The sequence below is a fragment of the Rhyacophila brunnea genome, unplaced genomic scaffold (genome assembly GCF_057557595.1).
Source record: "Rhyacophila brunnea isolate RB1 unplaced genomic scaffold, BYU_Rbru_1.0 scaffold_19, whole genome shotgun sequence".
Taxonomy (NCBI): domain Eukaryota; kingdom Metazoa; phylum Arthropoda; class Insecta; order Trichoptera; family Rhyacophilidae; genus Rhyacophila; species Rhyacophila brunnea.
Window position 1 is genome coordinate 10,421,420 of NW_028232848.1, and position 18,348 is coordinate 10,439,767.

Genomic DNA, 18,348 nt, shown 5'->3' on the forward strand with positions numbered 1-18,348 from the left:
ATATCCCGGGTTGGTAGAACCCAAGATTCACAAAAATTAATCTAAATTGTAATCTGTTTCATGGTAGGATTAAATGAAACTTGTTTTATTTCGGTTGATTTATATTCTTAGATTACTCATGTTAGTTACACTTCCAAACAAAGAGGGAGTCCAATCTCTTTGCTTCCAAATGTTTTATTTCCAAACATTTTTCACTTCCATGCTCGATTTGTATTTGTTTTACTCTCTGAGTTGTGAGGGCCGATGTCCCTCTTTAAATGGCGACCCTAGACTTAGTGCAAGCGGCGCGGCGGCGTCTTGCGATCCTCAAACGTATAACCGTGTGTAAAATGTTCGTAGACAGTGTCTTTTTTGGGGCATAATACACACGGTTATACGTTTGAGTTTCGCAAGACGCCGCTGCGCCGCGCCTGCCAAATGACTACGGCCGAGCACTTCGGACTTTTACTTACTCCATAATATTAAATTTCTTTGTATTTTGTCTCTTTTATTCGGCACAATCACATTCTTCCCTGATCTATTATTATAATTAGATACAATTCTTACGTGCTAAGCACATGTTGAATATTTTGACAGTCAATCAAGGAATTTTGGACGTACGTACGCCCATTGTTGACTAGAGGTCAGGTGACGTGTCACACCTAATAATTTTAATTATTTTTTTCTTGTTTCATTATATTGGAGGCTCACAAATTAGTGAAGTCACGATCCACGTATCACGAATAGTCATTGTTAGCACCAATTACCTAAAATTTTGTAAAAAAGATGGCAGCATTGCTTTTGGCAGTCTATGGTGTAAATTATACCATAGACTTGACACTGTTGACAGTTTACATATATTATCTATGGTTGGCAAACTAGCTTGATTGGCGTTGAATGCGGCTTGATCTTCTCAATTGATTTGCATTACCGGTGTTTTCCTTGGTTTTTATTTTTGTAATAAGGTCGCGGAGGTTTTTTTTAAATCAAAGAATTTATTGACGACGTCGATTCTTTAGATTTTATTGTCTCATAATGAGTCTATCGATAGAAAAGAAAAAGACGGACTGCGCTGCTTTGCCCAAAGGATGGCAGCGAGAAGAGGTGTTAAGGAAATCGGGATTATCCGCAGGAAAAGTTGATGTTTACTATTACAGGTGACAAACAATGCACATTTTAGTTTTATCTGAATGTCTTTAACTAAGTAAAACATCTGTAAAACGCATGGTTGGTGTGTGCCCTCATTTCAGTCTTGTAGCATTGTTGTGTAGGTAGGTACTTAGTATAGTAAAAGATTATTAAATTCTATCTTTCGAAGTTGGTAATAATACCCGTTGTTTAATAAATTCTAAAGTAAAATCGGTTGTTTTACAATGACATATCACTATAACTTCGCACTGTCCTAATAATATATTTTTAATGAAATAATTGAGCTCTCATTATTTGATTACTCCCTGTAACACAATTTATTTTAGAAAAAAAAATCAAATACTTCATAAACTCTTTCAAGAGACCTGTTGATTACCTGACAATCCTTTACTGCATTACGTAAATGTGCCGCAGATGCCGTCATGAGATTTTATAACTTTCTTTTAAGACCAAACCTAACCTAACCTACCCCAACCTAATATTACCTAATATAATCTTAGTTGGTGATAATGATGCATCAAAATGTATGAAAATTTCAAATTTTAAATTAATAATTATTGGATCGAAAAGCCTATACGCCGACAGGAAAAGGTATTTATTATAATTGTCTACATGGAATAAACTGTTCTCGTAAAAAAAAAAATGATAGAAGCTCATGACAGCATCTGTGGCACAATTGCCCTGCATTAAATAGTTACCTAATTAAACTCAAAATGGCTACAAACATGTATTATTCAGCATGTCACTAATTTTCCCATTGTTGTTCTCTTAGAAAAATCAGATCAGTACTATCGTTGCAAACAAAATTTTAAAAACAAATAATCTTTTTTAATTGCCATAACCAATATTCCCTCTGATTTTATGTTGCATGTGTGCACAAAAAATTCTGGATTTGCACTGTATCACCTTCACAGTGCATTGGGTCTCTTTGTTGCGTGTTGAAACAACAGCAAACATTTGCCGGCCATAAGCCACACAACCTGAATATGGTGTCCATGTAAATTCGCCTTGAAGGGAGCATAATAGCACATGTACACGTGCATGGATTTACTGGCGGCAATAGTGCTTATTTTAAACTATCATGACAATAACTGTTCACACGTAAAAGACTCTCTCCAATCTCATTCTTCAAGAGTAAGCGAGACGCGATGTTGTCATTATATAATACTATTCGACAGGACGTATTGAAAATCGGTTTACCTCAAAATGCTACGCAGGCGCAGATCTTACTTGCGCATTAAAATTCAGAAGCTTGCAAACTTGTTTGATTGATGCACGCAATCTTGCCAACTGCAGGATAATACATGTTTACCCATACATTTTCTCATTGTGAACAGTAAATCCATGCACATGTAAATGGGATATAAAGCTTTTTTGTGTCATAATAAATAGACAACATCAAAAAGCCAGATTTAAGATGGTGTACAGTTGCTACATACATAAAATACATCAAAACTTTCCAATTATATACATTAGAAAAAAAATATAAAATTTTTAGTGTACAGTAACCCCGACACCCAATCTTGCATGTTTAATTTCCCTATTCTTAACACCTTGTTTTAAAAATTGCAATGACTGAATTTTGTACATATTTTCAATTTAATCTGTCAACGAGTGTTATTGTATATTACTTTATCTTTATATATTGTGGTGGATAATAATAATTATTGACTTCCAGAAAATAGATGTCATATAAATAAAAAATATAATTTTATATTATTATATTGCAGTTATATTAATGGTAAGTAAAAAAAATGTTTGTTTATGTATCCGGAAGATTAAATTTTTGCAGAATATTGGATGTCGAATAGTATTTCATTTAAAGTCAGTAAATCTTTTATTCTGTAATTTATATAGGTATGTAGGTACCTGGTATTAAATTAGTTATAGTCTTCAGTAATAATTGTTTCTATGTTCTTATTACCAAAGTAGGTGGATTAGCATATTATTTTAAGATAAAAACTATATATCGTCATTACACCTGTGATACCGGGTTTACCTGAACAAGTTTACAAAATAATATATGAAAAAAAATTACTCTGTCTTAAGGGGGGACATGCTCAGCGTAGGTCAAAATGGAGCTTTTATTCTATTTTCAAAGCATGATCCTGGACATTCCTTAAACGTTGTAGATAATCTATTTATATAATTTTAAAGCCTTATTATCCTTTATATTTATTTTAAACATTTGATGACTGCATAAAGTATTTTTATTACATAACATAGTATCCTTTTAAACCTCTCGCTCTAATGTTTTAGAATATAGTCATATTTCAGTACATGCATGTGCAGTGGTGTTAAGATTTTTTACATTTATTAATTTTTAAATGCATTTATAAAACCATCAGTATAATTTATGTCGACATTATTATAGTGAAATATTTACGATAAAAAATTATATTGATAATCTCTGTGATCCCAAATTTGACAAGAATTAGGCATTTTATTATTCAAAAAATGGATTTGAATTTTTTTGAAATTTGGATGGAATGGATCACATTTGAAGATAATTCTAAAGATACTAATTATAAGCTATGTCTTTGGCCATTCAAGTGTGATAAACATCCTACGAATAATGATTGCTTTATCATCAAATGCTTAAAATAAATATAAAGGATAATAAGGCTTCAAAATTATATAAATAGATTATCTACAACGTTTAAGGAATGTCCAGGATCATGCTTTGAAAATAGAATAAAAGCTCCATTTTGACCCACGCTGAGCACGTCCGCCCTTAATATACAATAATTTTAGAGATTCACTCATCAATACAGCGCCCATAATGGAGCAGTCGCAGAACGCTCGCCTCCAAAATGCCGGATCGCAGTCTGACACCTGTGACCGGCTCAAATTCACTTCTTGTTTTTAATGTCTTAGTTTGATTCAGAGCAAGCACTAAACACATTATGAGAATTTGGCTAACCGTTTTTCATAAAAAAAAATTGTTAAGATAACCTGCTGTCGTCGTTCAGACAAAAATCACAATCGGCAGAAATATAGTTTTATGAATGTTTAAAAAATCAGTTTGTTTTCGACCCAGAGTATGGCCCTAATAGCTTGAACTAGTGGCTAACATCCATTGCTCAAAAATAAAAATCTGTCAATACAATTTCCACTCTATGGAGGCCCATATGCTCCGCTTGTCATGGAACATGATAATTTCCTTTATTAGAGTATTTTTTTCTGAATCTGTTTTGGTGACTTTTGCGTTAATGTGCAACGATACGCTTTGCCGTGGAATGACAATGGTAATTATTTACGTATTTACGTTATTAAACACGTAGCGAACTGCTATGCTCAGTTACAAATAGTATTATCAAATTATAAATATGTCGAAATTACACAGCAGATCTACTGCTCACGTTACATGATGTAACAACGCAGAATTATCTTAAGTCACAATTCACATAATATATTACATTTGTGACAGTCAAATTCAATTGCTATTTTTTGTACAGACATATATTTAAAATGCGTTTTATGATAGTTCTGCATCTAATTATTGAGTATGTGCAAAATTTTGACACTCTAGCCGAATGAATCTCCTGGTTGGTTGACTTGATGTACATAAAGCCAAATTAGAGAAGTATTTAATTATTTCAAATATCTTCATTTATGAGATTTGTCCATATGGCCGGTTTCGCAGGTGTATCAAAGTTAGTTCACGTTCAGATAAGTTTTATTTAGTAGGATTGTCAAATGTGCTTTATCTAAGTTAACACCATTTCAATGTTGTGTAGATTAAACCTGTAATTCGATACGCAATCGGGGGTCACCATGAAACTATTCCCTGGACAATAATTTTAACTGCAGCAATGTTTAGAATTGAACAAAATAACACTCGTTTATAGATTGATTTAAAAATAATATTACTGACATTTAAAAAAAAACTACAGGCAGTACTCGACTTTTGTACATTTGTACATAAAATTTAGATTTTGGTCAATAATGCAAAAACTGTACGCTTCCATGCAGTTGCTTCCCTTTCATCCGCTCCCTCTCTTGACAATTTTATAAAAAAAATACTTGAGTGCTAATATGCTTTGTTAACTTTATTATAACCATGGCCCCGATAAATAAATATTTTTAAATACACATGATGTTTTTTTTACATTGCTCTACTTTCGTACATACAACATTCATACACATTTTCACAAACCAATTATGTATGAAAGTAGAGGACCGCCTGTATTGATTTTATGTGGGCTTATTCTAGCCTCTTCCTACATGTTTTTTCGTGGAAAATTATGGATTAAAATACAGTACATTTAGCATGTTGATTTTTTTCGATTAACATGTGTAATTGATTCCTGAGCATTGGAGAGTTTTTTCCAGTCTTTCTTGTTTCTTCACGAATATAATATATAAGGCAAACGGTGAACTGCCAATTCACAGGAAATTATAATATTTAGTACTCTGCAGGCTTATTCTATTTAGTGCCTTTAGTACCTGCATGATGCATAATTGGATATGCCTGTCCATTATTTCAATGACAATATCACGCCTGTTAAAATTAGTCTTTTAAATGATGATGCTCCCGATGTTCTCCCCATCTCATCCTTTGTCCTACCGTTGCGGAGGGTCGAGCGATTGGCTAACCACCAATGACGCCTTGCAAAAAGGTATTCTCTACAACTTCTCATTGTGTCCGGATCGGACACTGTTTAAAAAATATATACAGTGATTGTTAAGTAAGAGGGTGTTGTGGTTTAATTAACAGTCCGTCCGGGAAGAAGTTCCGCAGTAAGCCGCAGCTGGCGCGCTACCTGGGGGACAGCCTGGACTTGGCCTGCTTTGACTTCCAACAGGGCCGCCTCAACACTCTGTTGCTACGCAAAAGGAAGCCACGGGGCACGCAATTCGATTACAGGTTTATCTATACAGTCAATAGTTCATTCAGTTACCTATCATTGTCACCATCATCCAATATTTTTCATCATAATGTTATGAATTGTCAAGAATCAACTGGGTAAAATTGCCGTATAGCATCTCACCGTAAATACACATTTTATCATTGAAAAAACAGTTTGTTTCAGCTTTTGGTAAATAACACTCTTTTCTGTCATGGCAGATCCTTTTTTGTAAGTATTTACTAAATATACGATCAAATTTAATAAAGTTTACAGTTATTACATAATTCGGCGGGTAGTCACATCAGCGGGTCTATTCTATACACAAGGCGACTATCGAACGCTAAAGTGATAGTATTTATTACATAATATTTGTATTGAGGTATTATAATTGTCACAATAAGTTCTATACACAAGGCGACTATCGAACGCTAAAGTGATAGTATTTATTACATAATATTTGTATTGAGGTATTATAATTGTCACAATAAGTTAACCGTCTAAACAGTCAATCTCACTCTAAATTTTATCACAGCCTGAGTGCTAATACTTTGATACAAACCTACACTAAGTTTGATAATATTTATCACTTAAGCCGTTGATAAGTATAGAATAGACCCAAAGGAAAAGAAATTAAAATCAGCTCTGCTCAGCTCCAACAAGACTGTCTTAGGAATGTTGACCCAAGAACCACAAAATTATTAACTTAATAATGTTTCATGGAATAATATATAGTTTTGACCACTTTTTACAAGTTTTATTAGTGAGGTGTTGTTTGGCAATTTTACTATCAATAATTGTTGATTCAATGTAGTTAATGAGTAAACATGTTACTCTGAGAGAGTTTTGAATGAAGTGCCAGTGCGCCAATGCCTTTTGCATATATATTTTTAAAAAGACAGAACTTTAAAGACGATTAGTTCAGTTTCCTAAATATGTCACTTTGAATTGCCGTGCCGTGTTCACCGGCGACTTAGCTGGCAGGACGTAGTTATTATCAATTTGAAAGATCTCCTTTGTGTACTTGAATGGTGTTGTAATTTTTGTATTTTTTTTTCCTTTGACTAATCTATGTATGTAGATTGCGGTGACTGCTTTGAGGTATTTCAATTTGGAAAATTATTTATTAGCCCGTTAGACTCAGTAAAGCGCCCCCTTATTTCATCTGCCGGTTGCGATATATTGACCTTCATTCATATAGTTAATATTTTGATATATCCTAGAAATGAATGTAAAAATAAATTTTGTCATACATTTACAGTAAAACCCTGTTTATACGAACACAGTCAATTCAAAGTTCATCGTAATCGAAATTTTCGCGAAAATTCATAAAATTCATTAAAAGTGCTTTTAAACGATCAGTTTTGCTATCTATAATCAGTCACCGTTTCCGTCGAGCTGTTCGTCAACCAATTGCAGACAGAATTAATTTTTCAGGAACACTTAAAAAGGCACACTGATTACTAAAATTGATATAACTCATGTATTATTCATTCAATTCAAATAATCCTTTTAAATATTTATAGGTTTTGAATTTTTCTATTAAGTATTTACATTTTAAGTAAACTTTGTGTAAAAGTGGAATGAAAAAAACATGTCAAATATAGTTTTTTGGGTTTTTTAGCATTTTTTTTATACAAAATGACATAGATAAATGAAGTCCATGATATAAGTAAATAATAAAAGGAAGATATACTAAAACTGGAGCTAAATATAATACTCTTCAAGATATTTAGAAGATGGAGGGCCATTTTATGTTTATAACTGTCTCAAACACCTCATACCTAGCGAACTGATCATTATTTTGACAAATTAAAATAAAAATAGGTTTTATAAATCAAATATTTCTTAAAAAATATATTGGACTGTATATACCTAACTAACATCATAAAATGATAGCTACATCTATTATTAAATAATTTCAACTTTTAAAAAAATCAAAATGTGATTAAAAAATTTAGATTTTCATCATGTCCTGCATCTGTAGGGCGCGATGGGTTAAACTAACGTGTAAATGCAAAACTGATGCGGCCGACTGAAACCAAAACGGAGTCGAGACAGTATGGATTTTCTATCAGTTATCATATCCGTTTTTAGAGATGCCAGTTAAATTTACGTGTAAATTAGTATGTTGCCATATTTTTAATACTACTTTTCTAATTTTGATTGAAATATTATATTTTCTTTAAATATAGGTACTGCATTACACCAACCAATATGTTTAGAAGGTAATAATAATATTCATTTTTAGTGGATAAAAAATACGTAAACATACACCGCCGATTCCGAACAGAACTGGCAACTGAAACCTCGACTGAACAGCCAACAGAACTGACGTTTAAAAGCACCTTTATAGCTATTTCGAACATTATAAAATTAGAATAAAAAAAAACTTTTTTCAAATTTTACTGTTTTTTGTCATACATTTTGTATTTCGTAACTCGATTTTGAATTAACAGGGTTATACTGTACTTTAATATGAATGTTGTTTTTTAAATACTAAAATAAGGGGTCGCTTTACATTTAGGTCGACGTGGTTACAGAAATTATTTACCCTTTACTCTTTGCAAAGGATTAGGCTTTTTCTTGGTAGTAAATTCATAATGAATTTAATAATATTTATATTTACCATATCGACCGTTGAAATGCAGAACCACACAAGTGACCATTGGCCATGTTTTCAGTAAAACAAAAACATTGAATTCTTATTAATTTACATTTGGATCGACATAGTTACTCAAGATTTGATGATCTATTTAATACAATTTGTATTTACCATGTCTACTGTTGAAAGCGATTAATGCCACGTACTCACGTGCAGATTTTTGTCATTCAACTGTGTGTTGAATGGAGTAGAAAGTCAATTGATAAGTGGGATAACACTATCTACTGATTGTAGTCTTAGTTCAATGAACACAAATACGTTTGATTGACAACGTTCAGTGTGCACTATTTATGTTGGATCTTAACAGCCTACCTCCACCCTTCGCCACTGCTATATACCAACAAAGTCGATCAACTTGCAAGTTAAATTGAACTAATTTGAGAACCTTTTTACTTTTGTCAATTCAGCAGTGAATCATGACTCGATTCAACTGGTTGCCTAGATTAATCAAGACGATAACAACTTACATCGGCATGTCAAACATGTTTGTTTCACTTGACACGATCTTGATTACGACTATTGGTTCAACTTAAATCTATATGTGGGAACATTCCTTTCGATTTCCTGTTCAACATTCAATAGGCGGTTGAATAGCATAAATCGTCATATGAGAATAAGGCATAATGCTAACTTTCGGTAAAGTAAAAACAATAATTTCACAATGCAAGCTGAATTTTAAATCATGTGATGTGTTTGGATGTTAAAATAATCGATAGGAAACATTTTTTTGATCTGTTAATTTGTCAGACCACAAGAGCAACCAAATCATTAATTAAAGTGTTGTATCAGTGTTGCCATCTTTTTCTATGCTGATTATAGTACAAAGGCGTAAAAATTATAGTATTTCTAAAAAATATATAGTACAGGAACATTTTTCGTCTTGAATCCTTTAAAATTATAGTATTTTGGTATATTTGGCGTAAAATTATAGTATTTTACGTTTTTCGCAGAATTAAAATTATAGTGTTGTACTATAATTATAGTACGGTTGGCATCACTGTGTTGTATAGAAAATGATAAATTGCAAAAAATCACTTGTGCGGTTTTGCCTTTTTACAGTCAATATATCGTCGAACTATTTTAAATACCTACTATGTGGTCATATTCTGTGATAATCGAAAAAAACTGTTTTAAAAGATAATCTTAAATGATATATTATATTATGTCTTAACGTTTTTTATAGACCTATTAATAAATTAAAATTGGATAATCATATTTTTTTCATAATATATTTATTATTAAATGGTAAAATTGTAGCTTTTTCCATGTTTTTATCACATAGGATGAATTCTACATGCACCGTGTCGAATACGTTGAATCATGCGTAAACATGCCGTGTTCATATAAGATTATTTTAATACTGATCTATTGCAGCCGGACGCTCACATAGGATTAATTATGTTGCATGATTTTGGATGCTCTCACATAGTGTTAATTTAATATTGATTTTATTTGGTGATTTCATTTTTTATTTGATCTTTCCACATGTGATATAATTAAGAAGTAGAGAAAAAAAATGCGCATTACACGAGGTATTTAATACAGGTACAGCGACGATATTATGAAATGAATTTTTTTTTTTAAATTTACTCCACATGTTTCATTACTGATTGATACTCATAATGTGTCCATTAGAAATACTGACCGCTCTGTTGTCCAAAAAACAATTTGAAATCTGATTTTAATATTAGAATACGTTTGAATGAAATAATATTCTGTTCCTAACTAAATTACAGTGGCGAAGGGTGGAGGTAGGCTTTTAAGATCCGCCATAAACAGTGCACATTAAACTTTGTCAGACATACATATTTGTTTTCATTGAAATAAGACTACAATTTACAGATAGTGTTGATTAGTTTTTAAAATTCAATTAAACCCTGAGAAACCAAGCCATAATAGATAATAGTCAAAAAATACATGTCTATCTATAAAATATATAAAATTATGCAATTAAATCATACATAACTTTGAATATTTTATGAATAGAATACTATTTTTTATTTATTATAGTTTGGTTTAGTCATGGCTTATATGAATTAAAAAAAATAACCAACAATATGTGTAATATGTATTTTTAATCCAACGAAAACAAATAACTATGAATGAAAAAGTGTGCACAATTTTGTCGTTTTGCCCAAATTAGACCAAAACTATTATGGTTTCGTTGAGGCAGGGTTTAATTGATTTTTAAAAACTAACTAACACCATCTGTCAATTGTAGTCTTTGTTCAATAAAAACAAATACATATGACTAAAAAAGTTTAGTGTGCACTATTCATAGCGAATCTTAACAGCCTACCTCCACCCTTCGCCACTGCTAAATTATATTAGTAGGATATACCATGGGTCGTTCGTAGGTTCGAATCCTGCATCTGGGACAAATTCCCATCCTATTTCTTCAATCAATCTATTTGAATCCATCCCCATGTGCTCAATTTATTTAGCCAATGACTAACAATCAAAATAAGTCTGATAAGATACATTCTTTCTGACAGTGGGACATGGGGAAATTACTAAAATCATTATGTTCTATATTTGAGTGAATTCCCTAGGTCCCCGCTCTCCCACCGAAACGACCTCGCAAACATCACAACTGAATGTAGCTAGCTACTCTACCTGTGTATTAATCAAGTGAGGTGTGGTGAATTTACCGTTTGTTTGTTTGGTATTAGTCGAGGGGTGCGGTCGGATGCGTCTCTTGTACCTCCCATCCGGCAGACGGCGTCCATCTTCAAGCAGCCCGTCACCGTGCATAAGAGTCAGGAGAGCAAGGTGAAGACAGACTTCAAACACGGCCCACAAGATAAACCCAAGCAGTTGTTCTGGGAGAAAAGACTTGAGGTAGGCACTTTTTTTGACATTATTCAGGGATTTTTTTATTCGATTTCAATTTATTTTTTTAACATATGGACATTACAGATTATAAGTTTAAGACGTTCACAACATGACATGAAACATTATTATAAAGAAGAAAAGTAATAAAAACGATAAAAATGAAAATATAAAAAGAGAACATAATATCGTCGGTCCCTATTAAAAAAGTTGGATCTGCAAAATGCTATTTTTCAGTACGAGCAATCAAAGATGTTTCATCGAATATTCTTTGTGACCTATTGCTTGCCATAATGAATAAAAATATGCGTTATAGAAATTTTTCTAAACGTTTATAAAAACATCTGTCTGTCCGGTGAACATAGCAGCAACTGTCAGATCCGACGCATCTTGCTCACCCACGCCCAGCCAAAATGTCGGTTGGTAATAACCGACATTGTTATTCGGACACTCTCGGTAGATCCGTCATTTTTAACTTGAGTATCTCGAAATTTTTCAAACAAACAAAAAAAACTGTGATTGTGGTATAAATGTTTAAAGTGTTTAAATAACTTTTACGTAATAATCCGAAAATGACAAAATTTCAAATCTGACTTTTTTAATAGCGACCGACGATATAAACATACAAAAGTAGTGAAACATCATAGAAGTTCAAAAAAGTACACATATTTTAAGAATTTATAAAATAGCATCCACCTACACTCACCTCACGCAAGTGGAATATATCAACACCCGAAGCAATTTGGTTGAACATAGTTATCGCCCTCCCAATTAGCATTACCAGTGGCAGGTTGGTTTTGCACCTTGGGAGAATAGACAACTGATGCTCTCTATTTCTAAGATAGTTATCAGACACACACAGGTCAACACTGCCCAGGTGGCAGAGTTCTCATTTATACCTCGTATAAGTCGAAAAAGTACATAGCTAAATTAAGATCTCTTCTAAATTGTACCAGCAACCATGATTGAGGTCATGGCCCCCACAAAGGGGGGGACTAATGCCGGCCACAGACGGACAGTTCTCGTAACAGGTTGAACATGCCAGTTCATAACCATACAGTTATCTTTGGTAGATAATCTGCTGCGCCCATAGACGGACACTTTTCGACCTTTCAGATGTGTGCCATGTTCAAACTGCCAGCGACCCCCCACTCCCGTGTTTTTGTAAAACTGTTGGAATTTCAACTAGCCGAAAGTTCTCGAGTGACATTAGATGTCAGTAACGTAAAGTAGAATATACCGCGCGATACAACTACGGCTGGTGTTGCTTGTTATAAAATACAAATTCATTTATTATTAAAAATATAATAATTATTATGTACGCGGAGATCGCAAATATTATAATTTATTTATTTTTACGAGAGTAAAACAAAGTAATAGTTATTTATGTAAACATAATATTTTATACAATATAATATAAATGTTAAAATTTTAGAGAGCATTATAAATATTAAGTTATTGTGAAAATATAGACTAATTTTATTTATTGTATGTAGTGAATATTACAAATTATTAATTTAAGACGTTCACAACATGAATTAATATACCTAATTGTGAATGACAATGTCGCTAAATCTAAATAAAATTTAAGTATATATTTTAATAATATCATAGTAATTAATTATTATACTGATGATTGATGTAAATATAATTTTGTGGCTTATTGTATATAAAATCAATACCTTTATAAATATTACCGTTTTCTTACTTAATTAATACTGTCCATTAAAGGGAATAATTTATTCAAAAGAAAAGATTATATTTTATATTTACACGAATGTGTACGATCGATAAAATACACAATCCACTAGCGAAATCATGATTTATTTTACCAACGTCATAGGTGTGTATTTTATGTCAATTTGTTTCTAATAAAAACAATTATAACCATAATAAATTCAAAGTTAAATTATTCGTGTATCATCGTTCAAGTATACCCTACCTAAAACTAATTTAAACAATACCCCTTGTGTATTATCTCCGCGAACATAACCTCCATAGTTTTTGACACTTGCTCTGCCACAGACAATAACTGTACGTATATGGGCACGTCTGTTGACAGTTCGACAGATTTAAATGGGGTAGTTAAACTGATCTGTGGTGTGTCCACTAACGTACAGTTATTGAACAGTTATTGTCTGTGCCATGTTCAAACTGCTACGAGAACTGTCCGTCTATGGGGGCCTTAACAGGGCTCTAGCCTGGGGGCCCGGAGGGTCGACACTATATATGAGATAAACACACATCACAAATTTGCTCTAATGGGCGCTATTTTTATATATTCGACAACTCTATAATTCAATTGGATTTATTCAACAATACAAAAAAATCGCTAAAAATACCCGAACACCGTTAATTTTACCTGAAACAACATTTAGAAAACTATAAACTTTAACCCTAGTGATGGGTAGGGGGTCCGCCATAGATCCTTGCCTACGGGCCATGATTGAGGGACTCAGGTTTAATAATCTGCGGGTGCTAATATTGAAAATTTGTATTCATATATGTATTTGACTTATTCTGCAGTTAATGTATCCACTTTAATATTGGGATTATGTATATAATTAGCCTTAGTTTTAAGTCAAGGGATAATATAAGAGAGAGAAAAATTTGACGATATAATTATTTTCATCTTGTGTAGGGTTTGAGTGCATGCGACTCATGGGGTGTGCTGGGAGGCGCATCACTTCCCAGAGGTATCAAGTGCATGGGGCCACACATCAATGACGCCACCACGATACAGGCCCTGGCCACAGCGTTGCATGTCACCCCGCAACCAGTCACCGGTAACTTCACATTCTCTTAATATCCATTTTAGTCTTTCATAACTACATGATATTAGATCAGTGGCGCCATGATGAGTTTCCGTCTGGCAGGTTGTTCTTCGCTTAATTATTTAATGGCATAATTTTAGATATTTTATTGATAAATGAATATTTTTCATCTATTATGGTTTGGGTAGTGAGGGTTTAATTTAATTTTAAAAACTAACCAATACCATCTACAGTTTGTATACTTAGTTCAATGAAAACAAATAAATATCAATGACAAAGCTTTGTCTATTTGTGTCAGATCTCCGCAACCTTCCTCCACTCACAATAAATGATAGATTCGTAAGTACAGGTAGCCGTTTTCTTCAGAGGATAACAAAAAATGTAAACTGCTGTTTCCTTGTCTTTCGGTGATCGTTTGTCCTTTATTTAGAGGACATATCCTCTTATTCTGTTGTTTCATATAGATTTATTTTTCATTTTCAAAAACTTACATATTTTTTGTTCTTTTTCTCTACATAAATCTGTTTAAGGCGGTACATCAGTGAAACGGCAAATAATTTTCAACTATAGGCACGACGAAATTTTGGACTCACTGCCATTCGGAAAGAAAACGTCGAGCTGGGAACACGTCAATTTGTTTCGTGATGGCGACGGGGGTATTAATTCTTAAATTGTGTAAAGATGACTAAAAACGTTACCCATTTACTTTAAAAAGAAAAATGTGAATGAATATATTATTATTGTTACTAATAGAACAATAAACAGAACGTTAAATGGAAGCATTTTGGATTTATATGACAAATTATATTTCGTTTGGCATGCGTCATTTGCACCCGCGACCCGCAATCCGCGCATCGCCTAGCCACGATCTTTTTAGACCGTGCCTCAACTGAGGTATAGCCTTAATAAATAATTTTTATTTAGAACCGAAAGGTACCTAATATGTATGTACATACAAGTTGACAATGTCCCATTGAAGCGGATTAAACCGGTCCTTATTAATATTAAGGCTATACTTCAGCTGAGGCATGGTCTAAAAAGATCGTGACTATGCGACGCGCAGATTGTGCAAATGACTCGTGACGAACAAAACATAATTTGTCACAAAAATTCAACATGCGTCCATTTATTGTTATATTAGAAATAATAATAATATTTTCATTGACATGTTTTCTTTTTCGAGTAAACGTTTTTTAGTCATCTTTACACGATATTCCTCTGACGCCATCACAAAACAAATTGACGGGCACCCATCTTGCAGAAATATTTTTCATGCCCAATTTGTCATGTAAAATAGAAATGACGCTACCTTTTGAGATCCCTGTAACCTCAATTATCTCACTCAACTTTAATCTTCGGTCACTTAACACCATATCGTGGATTTTATTGATCATTTCTGGTGTAGTCACCTCTACAGGACGTCCTGAGCATGGTTCATCCTTTGTTGATGTACGACCACGTTTAAATTCATTTAACCAGTTATAAATAGTTGCAAGTGAAGGAGCAGATATGCCGTGAACTAAATCCAACTCATTTTTTATTTCCTTTGCTGTTAACCCTTTTATATTAAAATGTTTAATAACAACTCTAAACTCAATTTTCTCCATTTTCCATTTTTCCATTTTCCACAAGCAAATTTTTTTTTTAAATGTACGAGAAACACACAACAACCCGACCAATCTGATTGAAACTTCGCAGCATACTGAATCGGTAGTGCCGCTGCATGAAAACAAACCGCTTGCAGTACTAGTCGCGCCACCTGTCGGCTTTTCTAAGGACTTATTGACCCACCCTCGTACAATGTATTTCCAGTTAATACCATAGAAAAAAAAATGTAACACCCATAAAAAGAGTGCATAGATTCACACACAAATCAATTCTAATGTTTGATTCTGAAACACATCTTTGATTAGCCACACAGAAAGATTAAAAAGAGGTTTCGAATATGATTCTGAAGGGATAACTTTAGGGCGCCAAAGAAGACGCTGTGAAATGAAAAATTATGGAAACATTATTTTCATATAAAACAATACTTTTTTAATTCGAATTTCGTAATTCAAAATTATTTCAGAGTTCTGGCATATAAAAATATTCAATAAATCATAAAAAAGTACACTATTTCATGAGCCAGTCATTGAAAATTGTGACAGACTTTTCTTAAAACATCATAAACTACTTATTTTAAGAAGGTAATAAAAATAGTCCTGACATTTTATGACCTATTAACACACACGGAACAGGAAATTTGGTAGGCACATCAATGATCGTAAATAATATTAATGACACAATATTAATTTTTTCAAAATTTTAATATTTTTCCCTCATACATTTCATAATTCGAATTTTTTTTCGATTTTCGGTCTCGTGGAATTCATATTAACGAGGTTTTACTGTAATCATTTTATAATTTGATTGGTGTGAATTGCAGGTCAAACGGGATCAAAAACCGCCATCGCACAAAACCCTGGCGTGTTTCTCAACCCAGAGCAGCCTCTCGTCCAGGCGGTGACCGTCGCCGAAGAGGACATCAGAAGACAAGAGGAGAGAGTCAACCGGGCCAGGAGGAAATTACAAGACGCCCTGGGTAAATTAATTACACTATAAACTCAGTCTGCTAATTGTGATGACTTTGGAATATCTCTTCATTTTATTCTCTTTCGCCAACCGGATTGATAAATCCAACTTTTTTACCTGGTACCTACATAACACCGAGAACTAAGGCTGTTTGGTTATTTGTCGAACAGTGTGCCGAAGATCAGTACAATACGTTGCAGGAAGATAGAATAAATGCTTTTCCTTATTAGCAAAATACAAAAGTAGAAACTGTGCTTTTTCATTCTTAGTTAAATAATTTGTTTTAATAATATCATATCTTTTATACTAAATTAGGTTTTTGTTTATTTTTCAGGTTTCAACACAGAGACAATCAATTTGGTTACGTAGCTTGTACTCTCTCCAATGTAATTAAACCAGGAATATGGATCAAAGTGTAGAATTTAAGATGAATGAATGTAGTCAGCGGTTTGGCCAGAATTTTTTTGGAAGAGAGTGTGCTATTTTAACCGACTTTAAGAATCTGATAAATCTTTATTCATTACAACACACAGTAAAGTATAATGCTAAGTACCCACGCACATTCTTGCTCGATGGTATTACGCTCATTCGAACATGTCTCAACGAGTGTACTATCTCGCTCGATGCCTTTATATTGAATATCGAGCAAATGGCTCGATACGTAAAACATTAAAGGGCCCGTAATTCTTGCTCGATGTTCGCTCGAGCATGTCTCAACGTGTAGCGCTTTGACTGAGCGTTCTGTGTCAAGCGTGTGGACGCAACGACGAGCATACTTCTAAGTCAACATGTTCGATGTTCGACCAAGAATGCATGTGTGTAGCTTGCAGTGGCGAAGGGTGGATGTAGACTGTTAAGATCCGCCATAAATAGTGCACACTAAACTTTGTCAGTCATACGTATTTGTTTTTATTGAACTAAGACTACAATTTACAGATGGTGTTGATTAGTTTTTAAAAATCTATCAAACCCTGCCTAAACCGGATCTTAACAGCCTACCTCCTACCCTTCGCCACTGGTAGAATAGTATTACATATTATTTACCAATTAAAATTTAAGAAGATCATAGTCTCTCATATGTTCAAGGTTTATAAAAATGTAATGTGTACGTATCATATTATGTAATTGATGTAAGTCTACGTTCGTTATGTGATATAATATGATGGCCTTTTTAATATCGTTTTATGACACCCGCTATTCTTTATTGCCCCCCGTATTGTCAATTCGGGGTGTGTACACACCCAAACACCTTCGGCTACATGAGTAGGGATGCAAAAAAAATTTCAATATTTGACCAATACATCGGTAGCAATACGATATTTTTGTTCCGATATGATACGAATATCGATATGACATCCCTATAAGACTGTAATAAGTATGTATGTACCTCTTTACGTATTTTAATGTATTGTATTTATTATTTGATGATATATTCGTTAAGTTGGGTTTGTGAAAATTATTTTTTTTATCCAAATTGTTAATGTAACTAATTGTAAACTTCAGAAATACAATTTTGTCAAAAGTA

General features: G+C 33.1%; 1 protein-coding gene across 4 annotated transcripts; it reads left to right on the top strand.

Moving 5' to 3' along the window:
- The first annotated feature begins 888 nt into the window (after positions 1 to 888).
- MBD-like (methyl-CpG-binding domain protein 2) lies at positions 889 to 18,348 on the top strand. 4 transcript variants are annotated; one of them, XR_015070560.1, is made up of 7 exons: positions 889 to 1,136; positions 5,849 to 5,998; positions 11,316 to 11,484; positions 14,117 to 14,261; positions 16,678 to 16,833; positions 17,158 to 17,372; positions 17,818 to 18,347. XR_015070560.1 is itself a non-coding variant. In XM_085946160.1 (6 exons), exons 1-6 carry the CDS (start codon positions 1,015 to 1,017, stop codon positions 17,190 to 17,192), a joined length of 777 nt encoding a protein of 258 aa, XP_085802286.1. In that variant the 5' UTR covers positions 889 to 1,014; the 3' UTR covers positions 17,193 to 18,348. The 4 variants fall into 4 exon arrangements, 2 of the variants coding, with proteins under 2 accessions (XP_085802286.1, XP_085802287.1); XR_015070561.1 differs by lacking the exon at positions 5,849 to 5,998; XM_085946160.1 differs by having other exon boundaries at positions 17,158 to 18,348.

Coding starts and splice junctions, on each gene's coding strand:
- MBD-like (XM_085946160.1), top strand. CDS start 1,015: ATGAGTCTATCGATAGAAAAGAAAAAGACGGACTGCGCTGCTTTGCCC. Junction 5,999..11,315: donor GGCACGCAATTCGATTACAG/GTTTATCTATAC, acceptor GTTTGGTATTAG/TCGAGGGGTGCGGTCGGATG. Junction 16,834..17,157: donor GAAATTACAAGACGCCCTGG/GTAAATTAATTA, acceptor TTTATTTTTCAG/GTTTCAACACAGAGACAATC.